The 18,977-nt window shown below is 34.6% G+C and overlaps 2 protein-coding genes across 3 annotated transcripts in view; both read left to right on the forward strand.

Annotated features, from left to right (window-relative positions):
* The window catches only part of LOC135843469 (uncharacterized), a 56,591-nt gene extending 37,614 nt beyond the window's left edge, over window positions 1–18,977 (forward strand). The window contains exon 2 of the mRNA XM_065361379.1: window positions 16,204–18,977. Coding sequence (XP_065217451.1) covers window positions 16,300–18,348 — 2,049 coding nt within the window. The 5' untranslated portion in view covers window positions 16,204–16,299 and the 3' untranslated portion in view covers window positions 18,349–18,977. The remainder of the gene's footprint in view (window positions 1–16,203) is intronic.
* LOC135843472 (UNC93-like protein MFSD11) lies at window positions 483–15,638 on the forward strand. 2 transcript variants are annotated; one of them, XM_065361385.1, is made up of 10 exons: window positions 483–1,494; window positions 3,078–3,233; window positions 7,116–7,326; window positions 7,428–7,597; window positions 7,754–7,930; window positions 8,192–8,457; window positions 10,221–10,346; window positions 10,474–10,648; window positions 10,882–11,017; window positions 11,189–15,638. In XM_065361385.1, exons 3-10 carry the CDS (start codon window positions 7,225–7,227, stop codon window positions 11,405–11,407), a joined length of 1,371 nt encoding a protein of 456 aa, XP_065217457.1. In that variant the 5' UTR covers window positions 483–1,494; window positions 3,078–3,233; window positions 7,116–7,224; the 3' UTR covers window positions 11,408–15,638. The 2 variants fall into 2 exon arrangements, with proteins under 2 accessions (XP_065217457.1, XP_065217458.1); XM_065361386.1 differs by lacking the exon at window positions 3,078–3,233 and having other exon boundaries at window positions 484–1,494.

Raw genomic sequence — 18,977 nt, forward strand, 5'->3', positions numbered from 1 at the left:
TTCCATTCAGTTTTTTCGAGATTGATTTAATTTTTAGAATTGTAAGTTTTGTTTTTCCACCTTGTTTTCTCATGCTCAATTTTGGTTCCTTTACATTTTGATGGTTTTCAACTCTCAAATATTTTGTTGTTGTTGTTGTTGTTAGTTTCTGTTAATATGTTTGATGTTTTCATTTTCAATTATTTGTTTTAGGTTTTATTGGAGCAATTTTTCTTGCTTTTTTGGTTTTTGAATCTATTTCAGTTTTTTTTTACATCTAGAATAATTTCAATTTAGTTTTTAATTTTTTTTGAGCTTCAATTATTTTCTTGGTTTTTGTTTTGACGTCTTTGAATTTTCCTGTGTTTGTTTGCTTTTTTTTTTTACTGGTATTCTTCTTATTTTTCTTATTCTTCTTTATTTTTTTAGTTTCAATTTGTGTTTTGTTTCGTTCATTAATTTTTTTCTTTTCGTTTAATTCATCATACAGGGACTGCTGATTTTCACCTTATTTTTTATTTTCGTTTTCAAATACCCGTAGGTATTGATAAATTGAAAGTTCAAATTTTAAAATGGCGCTGTAAGTGGGAGCTACCATAGATGTACCATTTGATGCTTTTTCGAAATATTTAGTTTTCGAGATGGGACATGACTCGTAAACGTTGCTTGAGTTGAGGTGGAAAGACCCTATGGTAACCTACGAATTTAAGTAGCAGTCATTCAAGAACAAGAATTTTTTTCTGCTGCAGTGGATTTTCCAAAAAATTTGCGGTAGTGTGGGTTTTACTCTCTTCAAAACTTTCTGTTCTCATTTTTCTCTTCGCGATATCTTTTAAACCTAACGCCAGACAATCTTCATCAGTCGCTCACTTCGAAGAAAAGAGCTTCAAAAATTTGACATTTTTTGGGATATTGCACAATCTCAGTATGAAATTTTATGATTCAAAATCTCAAATATTTCAAGTCAACGAACCAAATTATCGAAGACGTATTCTAAATTTCAATAAAACCGACGAGCATAAATCGCCCAATCAAAAGTAAGAGGTATTATTTCTTATTTCAATTTCAATTTTATTATTATTGCTTAATATCAAATTGCTTAGTAGTAAGTAATGAATTTCGGCGACGGTTGTCGTGGCTACACTGATCGTGTTATCGGATATTTACTCACCGCGCCGCTTCGTACCTCGTTCGAGTTCTCGCCGTTCGGTTAGTTTACTTTACTTCACCGTGGTAATTTCTTAACGACCATGTTCGATTTAAATGTACGCGTATAGAAATATCAAAGTGTGTAAAATTTACCTTCAATTTCGTATGTAATTGTGTAGTGTTCGCGCTGAAATATAGTGACCGTTTGTACATATTATCGTCGTATTCAACTAAACAAACGCGTAAATTGAAATAACATTGTTTTTGGAAACCTTGCAATGGATCCGGTACGTGTAATGTGAAAATACTTCGACTTCGTTCAGATCCAGATATGATACGTATGCTGTTTATTTGACTCGAGCAGGAGTAAGTACTTGATTTTGTACTCGTAATGTAGATGGTAGTATGTATTTTATTTGTACACCAATCTATGTAACTGGAATACCCGTTCATTATCGTGTGCTCGAATCTTTAGAATGTACCACATAATACTCGGAGTTAGTTAGAATATCTTACATAGCAGATTGATGATACGTGTAGCACTCTGAACGCGAGTAATTAGCGTACGGGCAACAGCTGATAATGATATTGTAGTACCTAATACAATCGATATTCGAAAATTTTCTGAGTTCCAACTTTTCACTTCTCACGTTACTATAGAAAAATCTATACAAGTGTGATAGTGGAATATTAGTACCGAACAAAGTTCTTAGAAAAATTGTGTAATAAACAGAAAGGCCTCAGATGGTCTTTTCAGTTGAGATAAAATCCATCATCTTTTGAAGCTACATTTTTATCCTTCCATATCATTATTTTATTTTTATACTAAACTAAAAGATAAATAATAGATAGAAATGGTTACATTTCATTTTGTTCACTGATATGAGAGATAAGATTGTTGTAGAAATGACTAATGAGTCGTTTTGAGCGTGAACGTTCTTTTATGGTTTCGGTTATTGTTACGTTACGGCGTACGCGTTTTTTAAATTTTCATCTCCATCATGTATATAATACGTACGTACATCTCAACAGTGTTGCGAGAACAATGAAATTTTGTTCTCGTTCCTGGTTTTGTTTGTTTCCAAAATGAATCAAATGGTTTGTTCTTTCGTTCTCCTTCCTGTCTTTTGTTCTTGATAAAAATTAATCAGTTGGCATAATGGATGTTAGATTTGGCATAATTTTTTCCATTTAGCTTGCAAATTTTGCATTTAGCATCTGGAATCTTGTTTGGCATAATTTTTTTTATTTTTCGAAATTTCAAAGATTATTCGTTAATTATAAGGCAAAAAATCACCTGGAAAATTTAGCATCTTGAAAAGCATCCAATTTCAGCATCCATCGAAATTGAACTTTCGGCCATATTTTTACTGAGACTCCTGAAATGAAGGTTCAAAAACGAAAAATCCTGTTGAGCATCCAATCTAGCATATTTTTTTTCGATTTCCTTTGGCACCCAAACAGCATCTTTCGAATCTCAAAAAGCATCCGATCGAAAAAAGACCTGGCAACACTGTAAAAAAACATAAGAAATTTAGAATTGAGCATTTTAATTTTTTATATTAAAAACGAGAACATCGTGAGTATCAACTATCAAGGTAAAAAATCAAATGAAATTTAAAATTCATTACAACGTAGTGATAAATAATATTACAGACTGTTGTAGTTGAATCAAACTAGTACGGTATTCGTTCACAATGTAGTGCCGAGCACTAAATAAAACGCTCAACACTCGCTTCGGTGACTGGCACGGATCGTATTTTTTGTCTTCCTGAAACTTTTCCACGTCTTTTAGGCTGATAGGGCTCGGATATAATCTTTTCAAGTTGAAATACAATTTGTAATACAATAATAGCTGATTGCACCAAATAAGGAATAAACAATAGAATAGAAAAAAAAATTATAGAACAAATCAAGTATCATAACGTTTCATCGCTCGTATTTTTCAGCTTGATTTTTATGCTTTTCTTGGATTCGACCATAGGCTAATTCGACTTGGACTACTGGACCATTTTCATTTCGGACTAGTCCAGTTACTGACTCGAATTTTGGCTCGCATTTCTTTCGTTTGAAATTTCGTTTTATCAAGACTTCAGTTCCAACAGGTAACTTCTTTGAAGCTGATTGTATCGATTCATTTTTCTTCTCAGCATCTCTGTCTCGAACTTCCCCTTCGAATTAGCAACAATTTTTTAATTTTAATTTTTTATTTCGGATGCTAAATCTTGCTTAATCTCAGATTTAGATGGCTCAGGATATGACGAATTTATAAAAATACAAAATGAATCCATTTCAGTCAGCATCATGTTGTGGTGTATGATCATCTACCATCTGAGAATTTTGGGCTTGTGTCTCCTTTTTTGAAATCAAATTCATCGATTTTTATTAAAATGACACTTTTAATCAGTGAGAAAGCCAAGTGGTAACAGTATGTACTGATATTACCTTCGTTTTCTGCTGTTACATATATACAGTAATTGAGTTCAAATTTGAATATTATAATATTCAAACATTCTTCCTTTTTGTATTGAGATACTGGTGCAGAATAAATTTGTTTGTATCTGGGATCCAATAATGAATTTTCATGGTAAAATTTTCCCATCATGTGTGTGAGGCGATTTCTCAAATTCCTAAGTTCTTTTGCCAAACTGAACTCTGTGAAATAAATAAAATTAACGAGTGTTTTAAATAAATTGCTACATTGAAACATTTCTTATTTTTGCATCTTTGAACCTGTAATACAGGGTGTTCCAGAATAACCTTTCACATTTTGGTAACCACTGATCTGTGTTCAAGTGGAGCTAGGGGAATGGTAAAGGCGGTTCTAGGTAGCCAAAGCATGCCGAATTATGTTTCAAAAGTTATTTTTTGCCCTGGAGAAGTAGATGGCTGTACAGTATACTTTTACTGTGAAGGTCTTTTTTAAAAATAAAGACTCCTGGACCCCTTTACTCTTTACTCATCAGTAACAAAGCTCATTTTTATCTAAACAGTGAAGTGAATATACAGAATGTGCGCTTCAAGTGTACAGAGAATCAGTTGTTACTACTCGAGAAACCTCTACACTCCGTCAAGTTGACTGTTTGGTTGGGCGTGGCTAAAGTTGGTGTAGTGGGACCATGTGTGTTTAATGAAACAGTAACGGTGAGGGGTAAGGCAAAATGTTGAACAAGTTTGTTGTTCCTGAACTGAAAGGCAGACGATAATATAGAGTTACTTACTTGGTTTCAACATGTTGGAGCTACCTATCATTCAGAGACCATCACAATATGTTTAGCGCGTGAGCACTTTGGTCATTGAATAATTTTGTTGAACACAGAAATTTAAAGGCCACCTCGATCCCCTGATTTTTCCGCCTATGATTTTTTTTATGGAGTTACCTCAAGTCAAAAGTGTATCAGGATGAATCTAGGACTCTAAAACATCTTCTAGGTAATATTAATCGTGAGTCGAGACTGATTGGAAGAGAAGTGTTCAATAATTCGAAAAAATGTTTGGTTGAATGTGTCAAAAATGATGGAAAATATCTCGATGGAAAAATTTCTAAAACTTAATTTTTAATGGAAACTCAAATATACGGTCTAAAAACGGCATGTTTCTACTTCATTTTGGTTGTAAAAGAATTTTTGTAAACATTTTTCTCTCAGAGTAATAAGAAAAACAAATGTGAAAGGTTATTCTGGAACACCCTGTACATAAACATATGTAAATAATATTACGTTTTCATAAGAAATGCCTTAGGATATTCATTATGAAATTTGACGAAAAAAAAACAAATGAAATTAAGCCAACGAAATAATCAAAATTCACTACATATCACACCTACATTTACTCTTCATTACAATAATACAAGTCATCCACTCATCCAGATTATATAAAAGTTCACATATGGCATAACATAACATAGCATTTCACTTTGAAGATCAACAGTGGCAGTTTTGCATGGTGTCAAAGTTTCTAAAACATGCTCCAATAATATAACCATTCACTGGTAGCAATTTCTGCATCTTTGAAAAAGTCTCCAGCTTCAAGTACGAATGGTTTATGGCTTGCTTAATGATACATCCTTGAAGAATCACAATTAAAACGAAATAGAACCATAACAAACTTGATGTTACCATTTACCTTACATACCGACATCTGCAACCGTTTGTTTCTCAGGATAACTTGAGCGTTAACGCATGAAATTAAATAAATGATTACTGATCGGTAACAGGGATTTGACAAGACAACTGTCGCGCTCTAGGAAATTGTAGTAAAAAACACCGGAACTAACGAAAGGTCCCGTTGTTATCAGCAATTTTCAACAATTTTCCTTCAATTTTCACAACAATACATTCCAATGTTTATTCGGGGACCTTTCATCAGCCAATCAGAAACAAGGCGACACTAGCGCGGCGACCCTCTGTCAAGTTCCTACTGCGTTCCGTAACGGATTTTAAACTTTCATAACTCGCGTATCACAATTATTGAAATTGCCTGCTTTTTGATATTTTATTCTACATATGAAAGTACGTAGGATTGTGCAGTCTGCAATTTAATATTATCAAAATCCTTGCAATTGGCATAATTCTTTTTAATAAATCGAAGACAACCCACCTTCAATTCGCTGACAGGAATCATAGTCGTGCTTAATCCATTGAGTGTACGATGTAACTTTTACTTGTTTTTGTTAGCTCTTCAATCGACAATCGCTACTGCGAGAAAACGCTTCACTAAATGTGTCTTGTCTCATCAGAAACCGCTTTACTCAAAAGTTGAAATCAGGTTTTAATGAAAAATTGAAACGTTATAATTCTTGAGCGAAATGGCATTTCAAATTAATGTATATTGAAACAGAAACGAAAAAACTTCATTAAAATTGAAAAAACCCAATTTTTTTAGGGCAGAACGAAATAGAAATTGGGCATAATGTAAACCTTGACGATAAAATCAGAGCTATAACATAGCATCTAAAGCGATTTTTCTTTTTTTTCACACTTTGATTCATTATAATGTATTTTCCATCAACATAATATGTATTATTATATTATGGAATCAGAGTGTCTACTGGTAAAGAAAACAAGGAAAACAAGGAAATAGCAAAAGGATTTCACTCGAGGTAGCAAGGATTTTTCAAAAAAGTTCGTCTTGAATTGTCAATATGTTTTGAACTTGTAGAAAAATGCATTTTCCATTTTTTTTTCTGGTACTTTTTCCTCATTGAAAATTGTTGCGTTCTACTTTTTGAAATATAAATTTTCAAAGGCTTTCGCCCTCGCGAACCTAAATTATTTTGTTTGACAAATCTTTAATTAAACAGTTAAAAGTGAAGAATGAAAAAAGAGGCGGGGAATTTCTTTCAAAAACATCAAAAAGCACGACATTTTAGCGTTGAAACTTCTTATTAAAATGATTTTACTGCATTTTACAAATTGTAATCTTCGCCCTCATTTCGCATAGACAGAATGAAAAATTTTGCGACCTCGCTTCGCCCGAGCCAAAAATATTCTCTTCTCGTCTTAGATTCAATTTCCAAAGATCAAAAGCTGAATAAATCACCAAAAAAAAAAAACTAAAAAAGTATTAATTTTTGATTTTAGTGTACCGAGAAGAATTTCTGGTCGTTTTTTTGTATGTGACAATTGAAAAAAAATCTTTTCATTTTCAAAAAAAAAGAAAAAAAAAGGATTGAACTGATTGAAAAAAGTCAAGAAATTTCCTGCAAAACGAGTACACACAAGGGGGGGGGGGCTGTTTTTTTAATCTCAAATTTGAAGCAAGGAAAATTGCATGAAAAAACAAGGAAATATTAGCTAGCAACGAATTCGATTTTTCATATCCAGTAGACACCCTGGGAATGTAAAGAATGAACAGTTAGGCCTACCTTACATATTTTAAAATTGGATATCGTAGGTTGGTTTAGCGTTAGAATATTTTGAAAAATGCGTTCTCAAAGACGTGGTGGTACGAATTAGATAATTAATTATTCATTTTTCAAAATTCAGCTGATGGATTTTCGGTGTCGAAATCAGCAACGCGTATTCGTTATATGTACTAGACCGCATTGAGTGACAAGTTGTTAGCATAAGCACATACACCGCCGCGCCCGTCAAAATGCCCGAAGGCGAATTCGATAAACGGGTGTACAATGTCCTTATGCTTGGTGGTGGATTTTTCTGCGTGTTTTTTTCATTTCAGACGATGAGCAACATTCTGGTGAGTGAGTCTGATTGTGAGTACACAGTACACAGTACGTACTCGTAGGTATAGATACGTATTACGTAGTGTATTCTTACCCATATTTTACATATCTTCAGATTACGCTGATTAATAGTATAAAACACGAAACACCTGATTACATTGGAGATGCTTTTTACTCTCTGGCCATCGTTTACTTCGTATTGGCCTTCTTCAATCTACTGGTTCCTCCGATAATCAGCGTACTAGGCACGCGTATTTCCATGGTAATCGGTTCCATCGGCTACGCGTAAGCAATTCGCCTTTTTTTCTCTTTTTCTCTTGTACGGTGTCGGTGTAGTAGCCAATATGGCCAATGGGTAGCTTGGTTGATGGTTGTTCGGTATCTCACAGAGCAGGTGCACCACTGATGCTCTTGATTTTTTTTTGTTCTGTATTTCTGCAGACTTTACATGATTTCGTTTTTTATTACAAACGGTTGGGCGATATACGTGGCTTCGGTCATATTGGGAATCGGAGCGGCCACAATCTGGACTGCTCAGGGAACCTACTTGACGCTCAATTCGGACGCGTATACCATTGCTCGTAATGCGGCCTTATTTTGGGTGTTTTTCCAATCGAGGTATGTAATGTACTCGACTACTCGTACGTATGTGTTTTATGTGTCTATATGTGCTACGAGTAGATTAGCTATCCGTCAAGGTTTTCGAATCATTTTCGTTTTGGCCGCGTTTGAATAAAATGTCGGATTATGGATTCGGAACCGAAACTGGAGCTACAATTTCATCAATATTATTTGCCACCACCGGCGTGGTGCCTTTGCACATATTATGTAGGCGTTGTAAGGTCTAATTGGCGTAAGCGTGGATTGTCTTTGTTTCAGTACGTTTTGTGGTAATGTTTTTGTTTATTTCACATTTCTACAACAAGATTTCATTCCTGCCGACACGAGAGTTTACATTTATAGCGTTTTATCGGGTGTTTGCCTGCTAGGAGTTTTTATACTAATGCTTCTACGTCCACCGCTTAACATGCGCGGACAACAGATATCTGACACCAGCAACGCTCCTTCCAAAGCATTTATTAGTAGTCTCGCCATAATCGGCACGAAAGATATGCTGTTATTGTTCATCTCATTTTGGTTCACCGGTAAAATAAATCAATTTAATCTACCTATTACGTATACCTATCCACTACGTAGTATCTATTATTGCCCCTAGAGTAAAACTGTTCAAAATAAAAGAAATTTTCAAAAGTTTGTAAATAATCGGAAATTTATTAGTTGTAAGCTGATGAATTAAATTTTCAAACTGGCATTTTTTCGAAATATGTAAGTCTGGACTACCTCATTTTGAAGAAATAATAGTTTTTCCATGGAGTGTCCAAAATATAAATTCCATAAATATGTCATCTCTAGCTGTAATAAATGTGACTCTTGGTTGGAAAAATTGTACCCATAATTGAAAAATATCTATAGAATTGGAAACAAAAAAAAAATCAAAAAGGCTCGTTTTCTGGGTCATTCCACGTCAATTGGACCAAGAGGTGGTAGGGGGGGTTCGGCGATTTTTTTGAAATTTTTCCTGTGGAAAGACCTTCCGAAGGGATGACCATTGACGCAAATCGCCGCCCTCAAGCCCATTTTTAAAGGCAGCCAGGGGGTGTCAAAGTTTTCAGTGATCCTAAAATATCATCCATTTTCAGCAGTGGATTACTCAATAACCGCGATACCTACCAAAATGGAACTTTCTCTCGTATTTAGGGGTTTTGAAAGGCTTTTCGGTGATATCATAAAAATCAGTGTTGCCACTTTTTTTCGTAGACACAAAAAATTAGCTCAAAAAGTTTCAAAACGTAGTTTTCATATCGTTCCGACTCTCAAAAATTCTAAAAAAATTATATTACGGACAACTTTTCATGCTGAACAACATATTACAAAATTGGGACGGTAACATGTCGCATAGTCGATTTAAAAAATTTTAAGTTTGCGAAAAAATGCTATTTTTTGATTTAAAACCTGAAAAAAAGTTTTGATAGGTGAAGTTTGCCCATTTGACCCCTATTTTTACGTATCTGTCGAAAAAGTTGAAAAAACCCTTTCACTCGATGAAATGACTTCCTCACAAAAAATTACACTCACAACAAAAAAATAAAAATTTGTTCATTTTTTGAATCTTTTCGAATTTTGATTTTTTTTGTGAGGAAGTCATTTCATCAAGTGAAGTGTTTTTTCAACTTTTTCGACAGATACGTAAAAATAGGGGTCACATGGGTGAACTTCGCCTATCAAAACTTTTTTTAAAGTTTGAAATCAAAATAATAGCATTTTTTTGAAAACTCGAAATTTTTTAAATCGACTTTGCAACATGTTACCATCCCAATTTTTTAATATGTTGTTCAACATGAAAAGTTGTGCATTATATAATTATTTTTTCAGAATTGTTGAGAGTTGGAACGATATGAAAACTACGTTTCGAAACTTTTTGAGCTAATTTTTTCTACGAAAAAAAGTAGCAACACTGATTTTTATGATATCATCAAAAAGCCTTTCAAAACCCCTAATTATGAGAAAAAGTTCCATTTTGGTAGGTATCAAGGTTATTGAGTAATCCACTGCTGAAATGGATGATATTTTAGGATCACTGAAAACTTTGACACTCCCTGGCTGCCTTTAAAAATGGGCTTGAGGGCTGCGATTTGCGTCATTGGTCATCCCTTCGGAAGGTCTTTCCACAGAAAAAATTTCAAAAAAATCGCCGAACCCCCCACCACTTCTTAGTCTAATTGACGTGGAATGACCCTTCTGTAAAATAGCGTCGTAATTTACAAACATGAAATAATCTTTCAGCCCTGCTTAAAACAAACTTTTTAAAAATGTTTTTCTTTCATTTGTACGTGTACGATTAAAACAGGAACCCATTTAGCGTTCGCTGCCTCTATTTACAGTGCTTGTATCGGCTTCACGACAAAGCTGACCAGATATCCCAAGTCGTTAATCGGTTTATCTGGTATTGTGTTCGCAGTCGGCGAAATAATTGGTGGGTTAATTTTTTATTCAAATTTGTACGTATGTCAAGTGTATATACTTGTACTGTAGGTAGCAGGTGCCTCTATTTTAGAGTATTTATTTTCTATCGTAAAATCAAACTTGTTTCGATTTTGCAGCCGGTGTGTGTTTTGGAGTTGCAGCGGACATTACTACATTCCAATTTGGAAGAAACCCGATCGTGATTTTGGGAGCTGTGGTGCTTCTGGTGGGTTACGTTTTGATCTACTTGAATTTGCCGACGGATGCGCAATTTCACGATACGACGGCCATATCTTATTTCGATCCGCCCATGTATGTCTATATTTTGCATAATCACTCGAGTAGATTTTGTAAACGCTTTACACCGGATCCGATTTTTTGTTTCTTCAAAATTTCAATGGGTCTCTTTCTTTGGTAATAGTGTGTGGGGGGAGGGGCTCGTCTTATTTCATCTACGGAGCTGGGTAGAAAAGGCGTAAAAATCTCCAAGTTGCATTGTTAGTGTTTTTAAATTTTTATTACTCATTCGTTTTTTTTTTTTGCAGCGCTTGGCTGGCAGTGTTGTGTAGTTTTCTACTCGGTTTCGGGGATAGTTGTTTTAATACCCAAATCTACTCGATTGTGGCTACTAGGTATCGCGAGAACAGCCCTCCTGCTTTCGCTCTGTTTAAACTCGTCCAAGTGAGTGCTGTACTGATGGATACGTTTCAAACTTCACTTTTTCTACGTTTTCACGGAAGGGAAATCTTTAGCGTGTTATTCGTGTAGAGTAGATTAGCCGGTGGTGGTGATAGTGTTGTTGTTGAAGAATGCGCAAACGGTGTATCAATTTATCGTTTGTATGATTTTCAGTCGCTAGGATCCGCCGTCGCGTTTCTTTATTTCAGACATATAGCGCTTCATTATTTACTGATAATTTTATCTGTGATGGATATACTCGCTGCGGTTACTTTCTTCCCAGTCGAAGTAGAAGCGCGTACTCCTCATTTCGAACCGGAAGAATTAGATATTCAGATTCCTGCCGGACCTTCGGTTAATAGGATTATGGCTACGGCACCCAAAACCGAGTAATTTCGCCAGCCGACTGACGAATCAACCAAACTATATCTATATTATCAAGTTTATTTTATTGTATTGTATTGTACAGTAAAAAACGTTTGATTTTATTCGACGTTTACGACATACATACGTTTAAAAAAATGCTTCGGTATGTCCTTCGTCGAGTGTTATCTCTACCATTATTGTTTGTTAAATGAGCTTTCCTTATTATCGATAATTCTCTTATTCTCGCTCTCTATTTGTAGTCGTCGGTTTGATATTCGGATATTTTCGAAATTTTTTAATATTTTTTTACGAGTACATACCTGTCGCTGTTTGTACCTGTGTCATTATTTTTTCATTTATACAAGAGGCGGCTGAAAAGTAATTCTCAGTGCGCTCTATTTCACGTATTGAACTGAGAAAATAAAGGAGAAAAAAAAACAAAAAACAAAATACCAAAAACCAACAAACGTAAAAAAAAATGAACAATCAACTTCAACAAACCACCACGACTTCGTCATAAACAAACGACCAAACGACAAAGTGACAGTATGTAATTTCTATAGGCTATAATACATATATGAACGCAATTACCTTACATTCTACATGTAACTCTGCTTGACATCTGGAAATGATGCTGACTCGACTGTCAGCAAAAAACTCTCTGGGAGAGGTAGAGCTTTCTTCTGTACACCATGTAGCCCTGATCATGTCCAAAGCGATCATAATAAAGACAGGGCTGAAAGTTGGGAGGAATTTCATTTTCAATCTTGTAATTTTCGGTTTCTAATATGTATGTACTAGGATATTTATATTTTCTTCAAACTAACCGAAAAAATGTATGTAGAGGGAGGATAATTCCAGGGACGGATTTAAAAAAGAAGAAAGTGAACAAAAAGGAGGGAAAGGAATCAACAATAATTTATTCGTTGTTAACTACCATTTAATTATGCGAAAGCAGAGTGCTACCATCACTGCTATGAAAGCTGCGCATTGGGCCCACCTTGGAACACCATGACCTTCATTCCATAACATTATTCACCGCCTTCCAACCTCGAGGAGCTGTCTATCTATGACAACAAAAATTTGATTAAAGTGTGAGAATTACGAAAGTTTTCTAAAATTCTCACGAAATGTTGAATAAGATGAGGATTTACTTACTGTACGTGGGTTGATTTCTGGGTTGATCTCGGTATTGCTTTTTTTTGATTTATACCGTTTATTAAAGGATAAAATGTATTTCATTTAGAAACATTTTTTTAAAATAGAGATTTGACAGAGAAAATAGAGGAAAATTGATAAATTGGATGAAAAAAAATTATTATTTTCAAATCAAAAAATGTACTTTTGAGTAAAATCTTCGAAATCGTCATCGTCATTGTAAAATTGAAATAACAATAAAATAAAAATATGTATAAAATGAAAACGATAAGAAATAAATCGAAATCTTGAGATGAAAATTTGAAAATCACCGCAGATTGAAGCCTTTCCTGTCTGTCAAATGAATAACTAATTATGAGAAATTATCTGACCTCGCGCTGTGCTCGTTTTGTATCAATTCCCTCAGCACCGCACGACACCAAGCCGACAACGAATCTTTTGGTTTCCTGGAAAAACATCAAATAAGTGAAAAGTTGAAATAATGCCAAATTGCTATTACTTATCATCACAGGTGATGATTTACTTTGGTTATTTCCCTTGATTGTCAATTTAGTGTTCATTAATAACTGTCTTTATGGTGAATTTAGATCGAAAATAAGTTCAAAGGTTACATACCTATAAATATGATGAAGTATTTATTTATCTCTGTGTATGGTTCGCAACAAAAGGGGCATTTTTCTGTTATCTACCTTGATTTTTGACTCTTTCGTAAATTAATTCGTAAATATACCATTTGGCAGTTTTAATATAGTCATTTTTATCGCCTTCTAAAAAGTCGTTATAGAATAATTTAATTATAAAATTTACTGAAGTATATTCTCTTTTGGAAGTCCGATCCTGAATTTGTTGTTGTATGGCTTGAAGTTTATGATGGAAAGTTTCGAACATAGTTTTGTCAGTTTTTGAAGCATCAAGTTTCGAAATGTATTTGAAAAGAGGATCGAATGGTTACTTTCCGTGATAATGTTTGGCATCAGACAGGTCAGACATTTCGATTTTGAGACAAAGCAGATAATGATTTAAGTATAGTTTCCATAGAGGTCTGATAAATTTTTTAAAGTAAGTTGAAAAAATGTATGTTATGTACATAGATTCTGAATCTGACTTCAGTTCTTTTGTAACTTGAGGAATTGAAAATAATACTGAATAATTGAATATGAATAATGATATTTTTTATCAAATAAGTACATACACAAGTTTCAATGTCGTGAGCTAAAGATCGGCAGGACTTTGATTGATTTAATGCGATGTTCGAGATAATTAATCTTTTTTTGAAACTTGTATTCAGCAAATCATTTTCCGTTTCATTATCATCATTTTCAGATATTGAAATTTCCGAACTTATAGTCCATTTTGAAAAGACTTCATTTCAAAAGTAACGTATTCACTTACATCATTTTGTACCTTGACGTACAGATCATTGTTCAAATTATTTACGTTCACTGATTCCCGACTCTACGAAGTGAGTAATTGAACCTATAAAATCTGGAAACTGTTCAAAACACTCATTAACACTTTTTTCAACTTGTAAAGCCATTTTTTTAATTCTTGAATTTGAAAATTGATTCAATATTTTCCGAGTGTAACTGTAATAATGAAGAATTCATACTCAAGTTAATGGAACACAGAGATGTAAATACTTTTTCAATTCTGCATCATGAACCTATAAAATGGCAGGTGCAGTTTTTGAGAAGTTGGTGAATCTATAGATATTCATATTCAACTCAATGATGATGGTTGAAAAAAGGAAACTTACCAATTACTAAGTTGAGGTGGTTTCATATTCATACATTGCGATCGAGTTCAACCGTACGCCATTCGTTTGGTTTACTGCATCAAACAGTTTTTTTTGTTGGAAAAGAGAATGGAATGTCCATCTTTTCAATCAAGCATGCATATAATCGAAAATAATTTCCAACTTGCGCTGTGGTAACGTAGATAGGAGTATATAAATTTGTGTACAATTTACAATGGCAAATCGTTTAAAAATGTTAGTTCAGGTTAGTATTAGGTGCCATTACTGCTATGCAGACTATTGGTACGTGTATAGTAATCCAGATGACTTCTGTTTCACTCGTGGTCATGTGAGATCCGTCCCTTGAATTTTGACTTGTACTGTAATGTGACCAAAAGATACCTAAATATGTTGGGTTTTCTTTTTGTGGTCGTGTTGGTTTTCATGGGACAGAATATAGTGCAATGGTAATTGAACCGTCGTTGAAGGCAGATACATATTTGAACTGCTTCTAACAAGTAAATCAAAATGAACTTCGGGTGTTATACCACTAAACATATGTACCAATGTACAAATTCGAAAAATGGTCCAAATTTTCCTCAGTAAATTCTAAAAAACACGTTTTTGCTTCATTTTCGGAGAATATCAATTTATTATGAGTTTTCTTTTCGTCAATTTGTGGAAATATACATTTTGTTTTTTGTAGACGTAAAAATATCAGTAGTAGTGAATCTTTTTCGCTAATAACATGAAAATTAACCTTGTCGGTTAAGTTCTTGGTGTCGTAATAAGAATAACATAGCTTCTCTCATGTGCTGAATCTCAATTGGTTCACGTAAAAATAAATCGCCCAAGGTTCGCCATACTATATTCTTGTCAGCGCAACTATATCGCATTAATTGATATGCCCTATGAAAAAATAATCTTAAAATTGATTGTTTATCGAATTCAACACCTATTTTATGGTTGCGCATTATCCTTTTACCGATAAAAGCCTGGAATAAAACCGTAAAAAATTACTTACTTACATTTTACGATTTTTCATTTCAATTTTAATTCATTTTTAGCGATTCGGCAGAAATTTGGATTTTTTCCTACATTTTTAATTAATGGAGAAATTTTTGATAAGAACTCACAGATTTTGTAAATCTAATGAAACTGAACGTGAACAGGTCGGAGGAAGGGAAACAACGCCGTACTAGACTGATGAAAATTTAAAAAAAAAAGAAAAAGTAACAATGTGCATAGTACATACATACCTAGCCACCTAGGTGAATAAAATGAAAAAAAAAATCAAAAAATGAATAATATCGAATTTCTTGTGAATTAATTTAATTTTAAAATAAATTAAAAAGCTTGAAGAAACGATTTTTTCATTCACTAAACCATTTATAGAACTTGAACACGTGAAAAAAATCTGGGATTTTTTTTAATTCTGGGATGTGTTTCTGATCAAAATTGACGAAAATGAGGGATTTTTGAAAATTGAAGTTAACAACACTGCCACTGTTAGTAGGTGGTCGAGTGTTGAAGGGGTATGGCAATATACGTCCAAAAATTGAATGGACTTGAAAACAGAATAATTTTTTTCTGAATGACATTCTTCCTCTGATCCTCTAGGCTGCCAATGCCTCGCAGAAATAGATATAATGACTGTAGTAGAATAATTTATTTCTCACCCAAAAGTTTGAGAAAATATTTCTTCTCTTTTGTTAGCGGTGTATTACCTCGACGTGCTTTTATGCCTAAAATTCGTACCCACAACGCAGATGTCGAATAATAGTGAAGCATCTCATAATATATGATATCATTTCTACCCTTATCTTTCCACCACTATTCTTAATCTTCAAAAATTATTGCTGGCGTATGGTAATATGAACATACAAGTAGTTAGTTACGTCCCTTATTAATGCAGTAATTTCCATTTCAGGAATTGCAGTCTGCTCGTAAATGAAACAATGAAAGTCTTACGTACTACGTGAAAGAAAATCAACACCGTTGAACAATCTGTCAGTCAGCTGCAAAGATGGCTGCCGCCTCGCAAGATGGTCTAGTCTTCATCACATCTGCGGGTAAACTGCAGGATATGGCTGCTACTAAATTAGCCATGGAGTTCTGGTGTCAGAAAATCGATAAAGGGTACTCGAATAGTTCTCCGTGCTTTCAATGGTTCTCAGCGCAGACCATCTGTGCCGAAGAGTTCGTACACGTGCCTCGAATCATCGGTCGTATCATCGATGCTCAAATCGAAGCACTTCGAACCGACTTGAAGGAATGGATGTATTATAATTTAGCTCGTGTATTTTTCGATCGCGATCATCGCGAGGCTATTTTAAGATGTATTCACGAGGTGCGCTTCAAATCTAATTGCACGATAGATCACAACGAAACGGCCAAACGGTTATTGAAATGCAAAAAGTTGACAGTCGAGGAGAAACGTAGAATACCTCACGTTTGGTACGAACGTGATTTCATGAGCAGATCGCTCGTTTCGTTTTGTCCTTTCGGCGATACCATTCTTCAGATTAATAATTGGTATATCGATAAAGTATCTTGTAAAGATGGAGAGTGTAAAAATGTAGCTTTGTATTGGGATACTCTTAGTGTGGAGAATCAGCTGACATACGCTCGTAGATCGTTTCGCGAAAATCCGTATAGTTTGATTTTTTTACTACCTAGAATGAAAGTCGAAGCTTTGAATCGAATAATGCAGGAGAAAAGTTTGAAAATAGTGTGCACTTTCGCTCAATGTGCTCGAAACTCCGAGTACGCTTATCAAACGTGGCTTTTTATAGAAAATCGCGCTTCTAGCTTGCAATTTTTCGAAGTAATCGGCACCTTATTGGAATACAGATCGCATATGAATAATCGGTATTACGAAGACGACTACATCGATACGTTAGTCTTGAATATTTGGACTCGAGCTCCTCGTAAAATAAAAGAGTTTTTGCTAAATTCTGACAATTCCGATAGAATCGTGACTAAATTATGCAGAGTTAACGAGTACTTCGTTAAAGATTTGAGACGTAGCTTGGATTTCCTATTGGAGTTCTTGTCGAATAAAGATTTTACCTTTAAGAACGAATTATGGATGAGATGTTGGCGCGATTTAATTGTCGGTTCGAGACTTTCGCATTTGGACGAGTTGATGAGAGTGTGTTTGAAAAATGGCGAACAAGTGGCCCGATTCAAGCAAACCCTGTTGTTAGATTTCATCAGCGAGACGAATGCTAAAAAATACTACGATCTGTTGATCAGGAAACGTTATCATTCCGAATTAAACGCTTTCTTGAATTTTTGCACAGGAGGCGATAAGCAATTGGTAGCGAATTTCAGACGCGATCTGCTTCTGTCGAAAAACAACGAAATTTATTTGATTTTCAGTTGCCATAATACCGCCTCGGTTATCGATTTCGATGATTTTATCGAGCAGCTCGTGCAAGACGAAGATCTCGCCAACGAAATCAAAAATCAAGTGATCATGTTACCCGAAAACCTCGCCGCTTTGTATAAAAAAATCGAGAATTTCGATCTACTCGCCGTTAAGGATTTACTCTGTTGTTTCGTAACGTCCAACAACGATTTGGACTCGTTGAAGTCGACTTTTTTAAACGTCTGTCGAGGTAATCTGATCGAAGGCAAGTTGTACAATTTCGAGATTCCAAAATGGCAGAAATTTCTAGAATGGTGTTTCAACGATGACCCGGAAGGATATCGTACGAGAGATTTCGTCGAATCGATACCAATCGACGTGATATTTTCGAATGCTCTGGTCAGATGCGTTCAATGGCAGAGGTATCTGCTACAGTACGGTTGTCGAGGTGCGAATCGAGAGAATTCCATGAGAGGCACGTTAGGTAAATGTGATTTTTACGAATTGAGCGATTTTCTTAGATGGTATTTTAAATCTGCGCAAGCTGCGTTCGATTTCAAAATGACCAAGGTGAAAGAATACAAAGGGTTTGGTAAAATCAGAAAGGAATTCGAAGCTGAGAGCGATGACGCTTATATCATCTTGGAAGATTGGTTTTTCGAAGGATGGCCTAATCCGTATGTATCTTTGTGCCGTCTGTGAATGATACGAGTCTAGTTGTTTTTCTTTCCTCATTTTTTTTTTGTTCTCTCTTGGTTCCTTTTGTCGTGAATTTTCGCTTCATGGTGTGTGATTTGAGAGAATGATGGCTGTGCTGAAATTTAATGGGAAAAATACTCGAGTTTGGCTGATCCGTTAGTGTGTAAATTTCTATTCGAGTGTGTGAAAAATTGGTCTGTTCGTCATCATTCATCATCCACGATGGGATGTGTTGTTAACCAATAAGTCATGAGAAGTTTGTGTTCTGTGAAGCTGCAAATTATGTATTGAGAATTTTCATGAAATGAAAGTGTGGTTTTTTCTCTGTATGAGATTCTGATCAAAATGAATAATGTTATGTGTTTCTGATCACAGTTGTATTTAAATTTGTGATTCTATACCCTGCTTAATTGGTGTCACTTCGCGTGAAATATTAGTAGGTATCTAATGATATTTGATTCTGTACGTTTGTTTATTTATTTAATTACCTATTTATTGTGTGGTGGATTTTGAAAAATGTTATTTCATTCGGTCATGCTGTTGGCGCATGCCAATCATAATCTACTGTTGTAATTTTTACCAAAGTAATTGAACGATGAAAAAATATAATTAATGCAATTCTTTATACTTTA

The sequence above is a fragment of the Planococcus citri genome, chromosome 4, assembly GCF_950023065.1.
Source record: "Planococcus citri chromosome 4, ihPlaCitr1.1, whole genome shotgun sequence".
Classification (NCBI taxonomy): Eukaryota; Metazoa; Arthropoda; class Insecta; order Hemiptera; family Pseudococcidae; genus Planococcus; species Planococcus citri.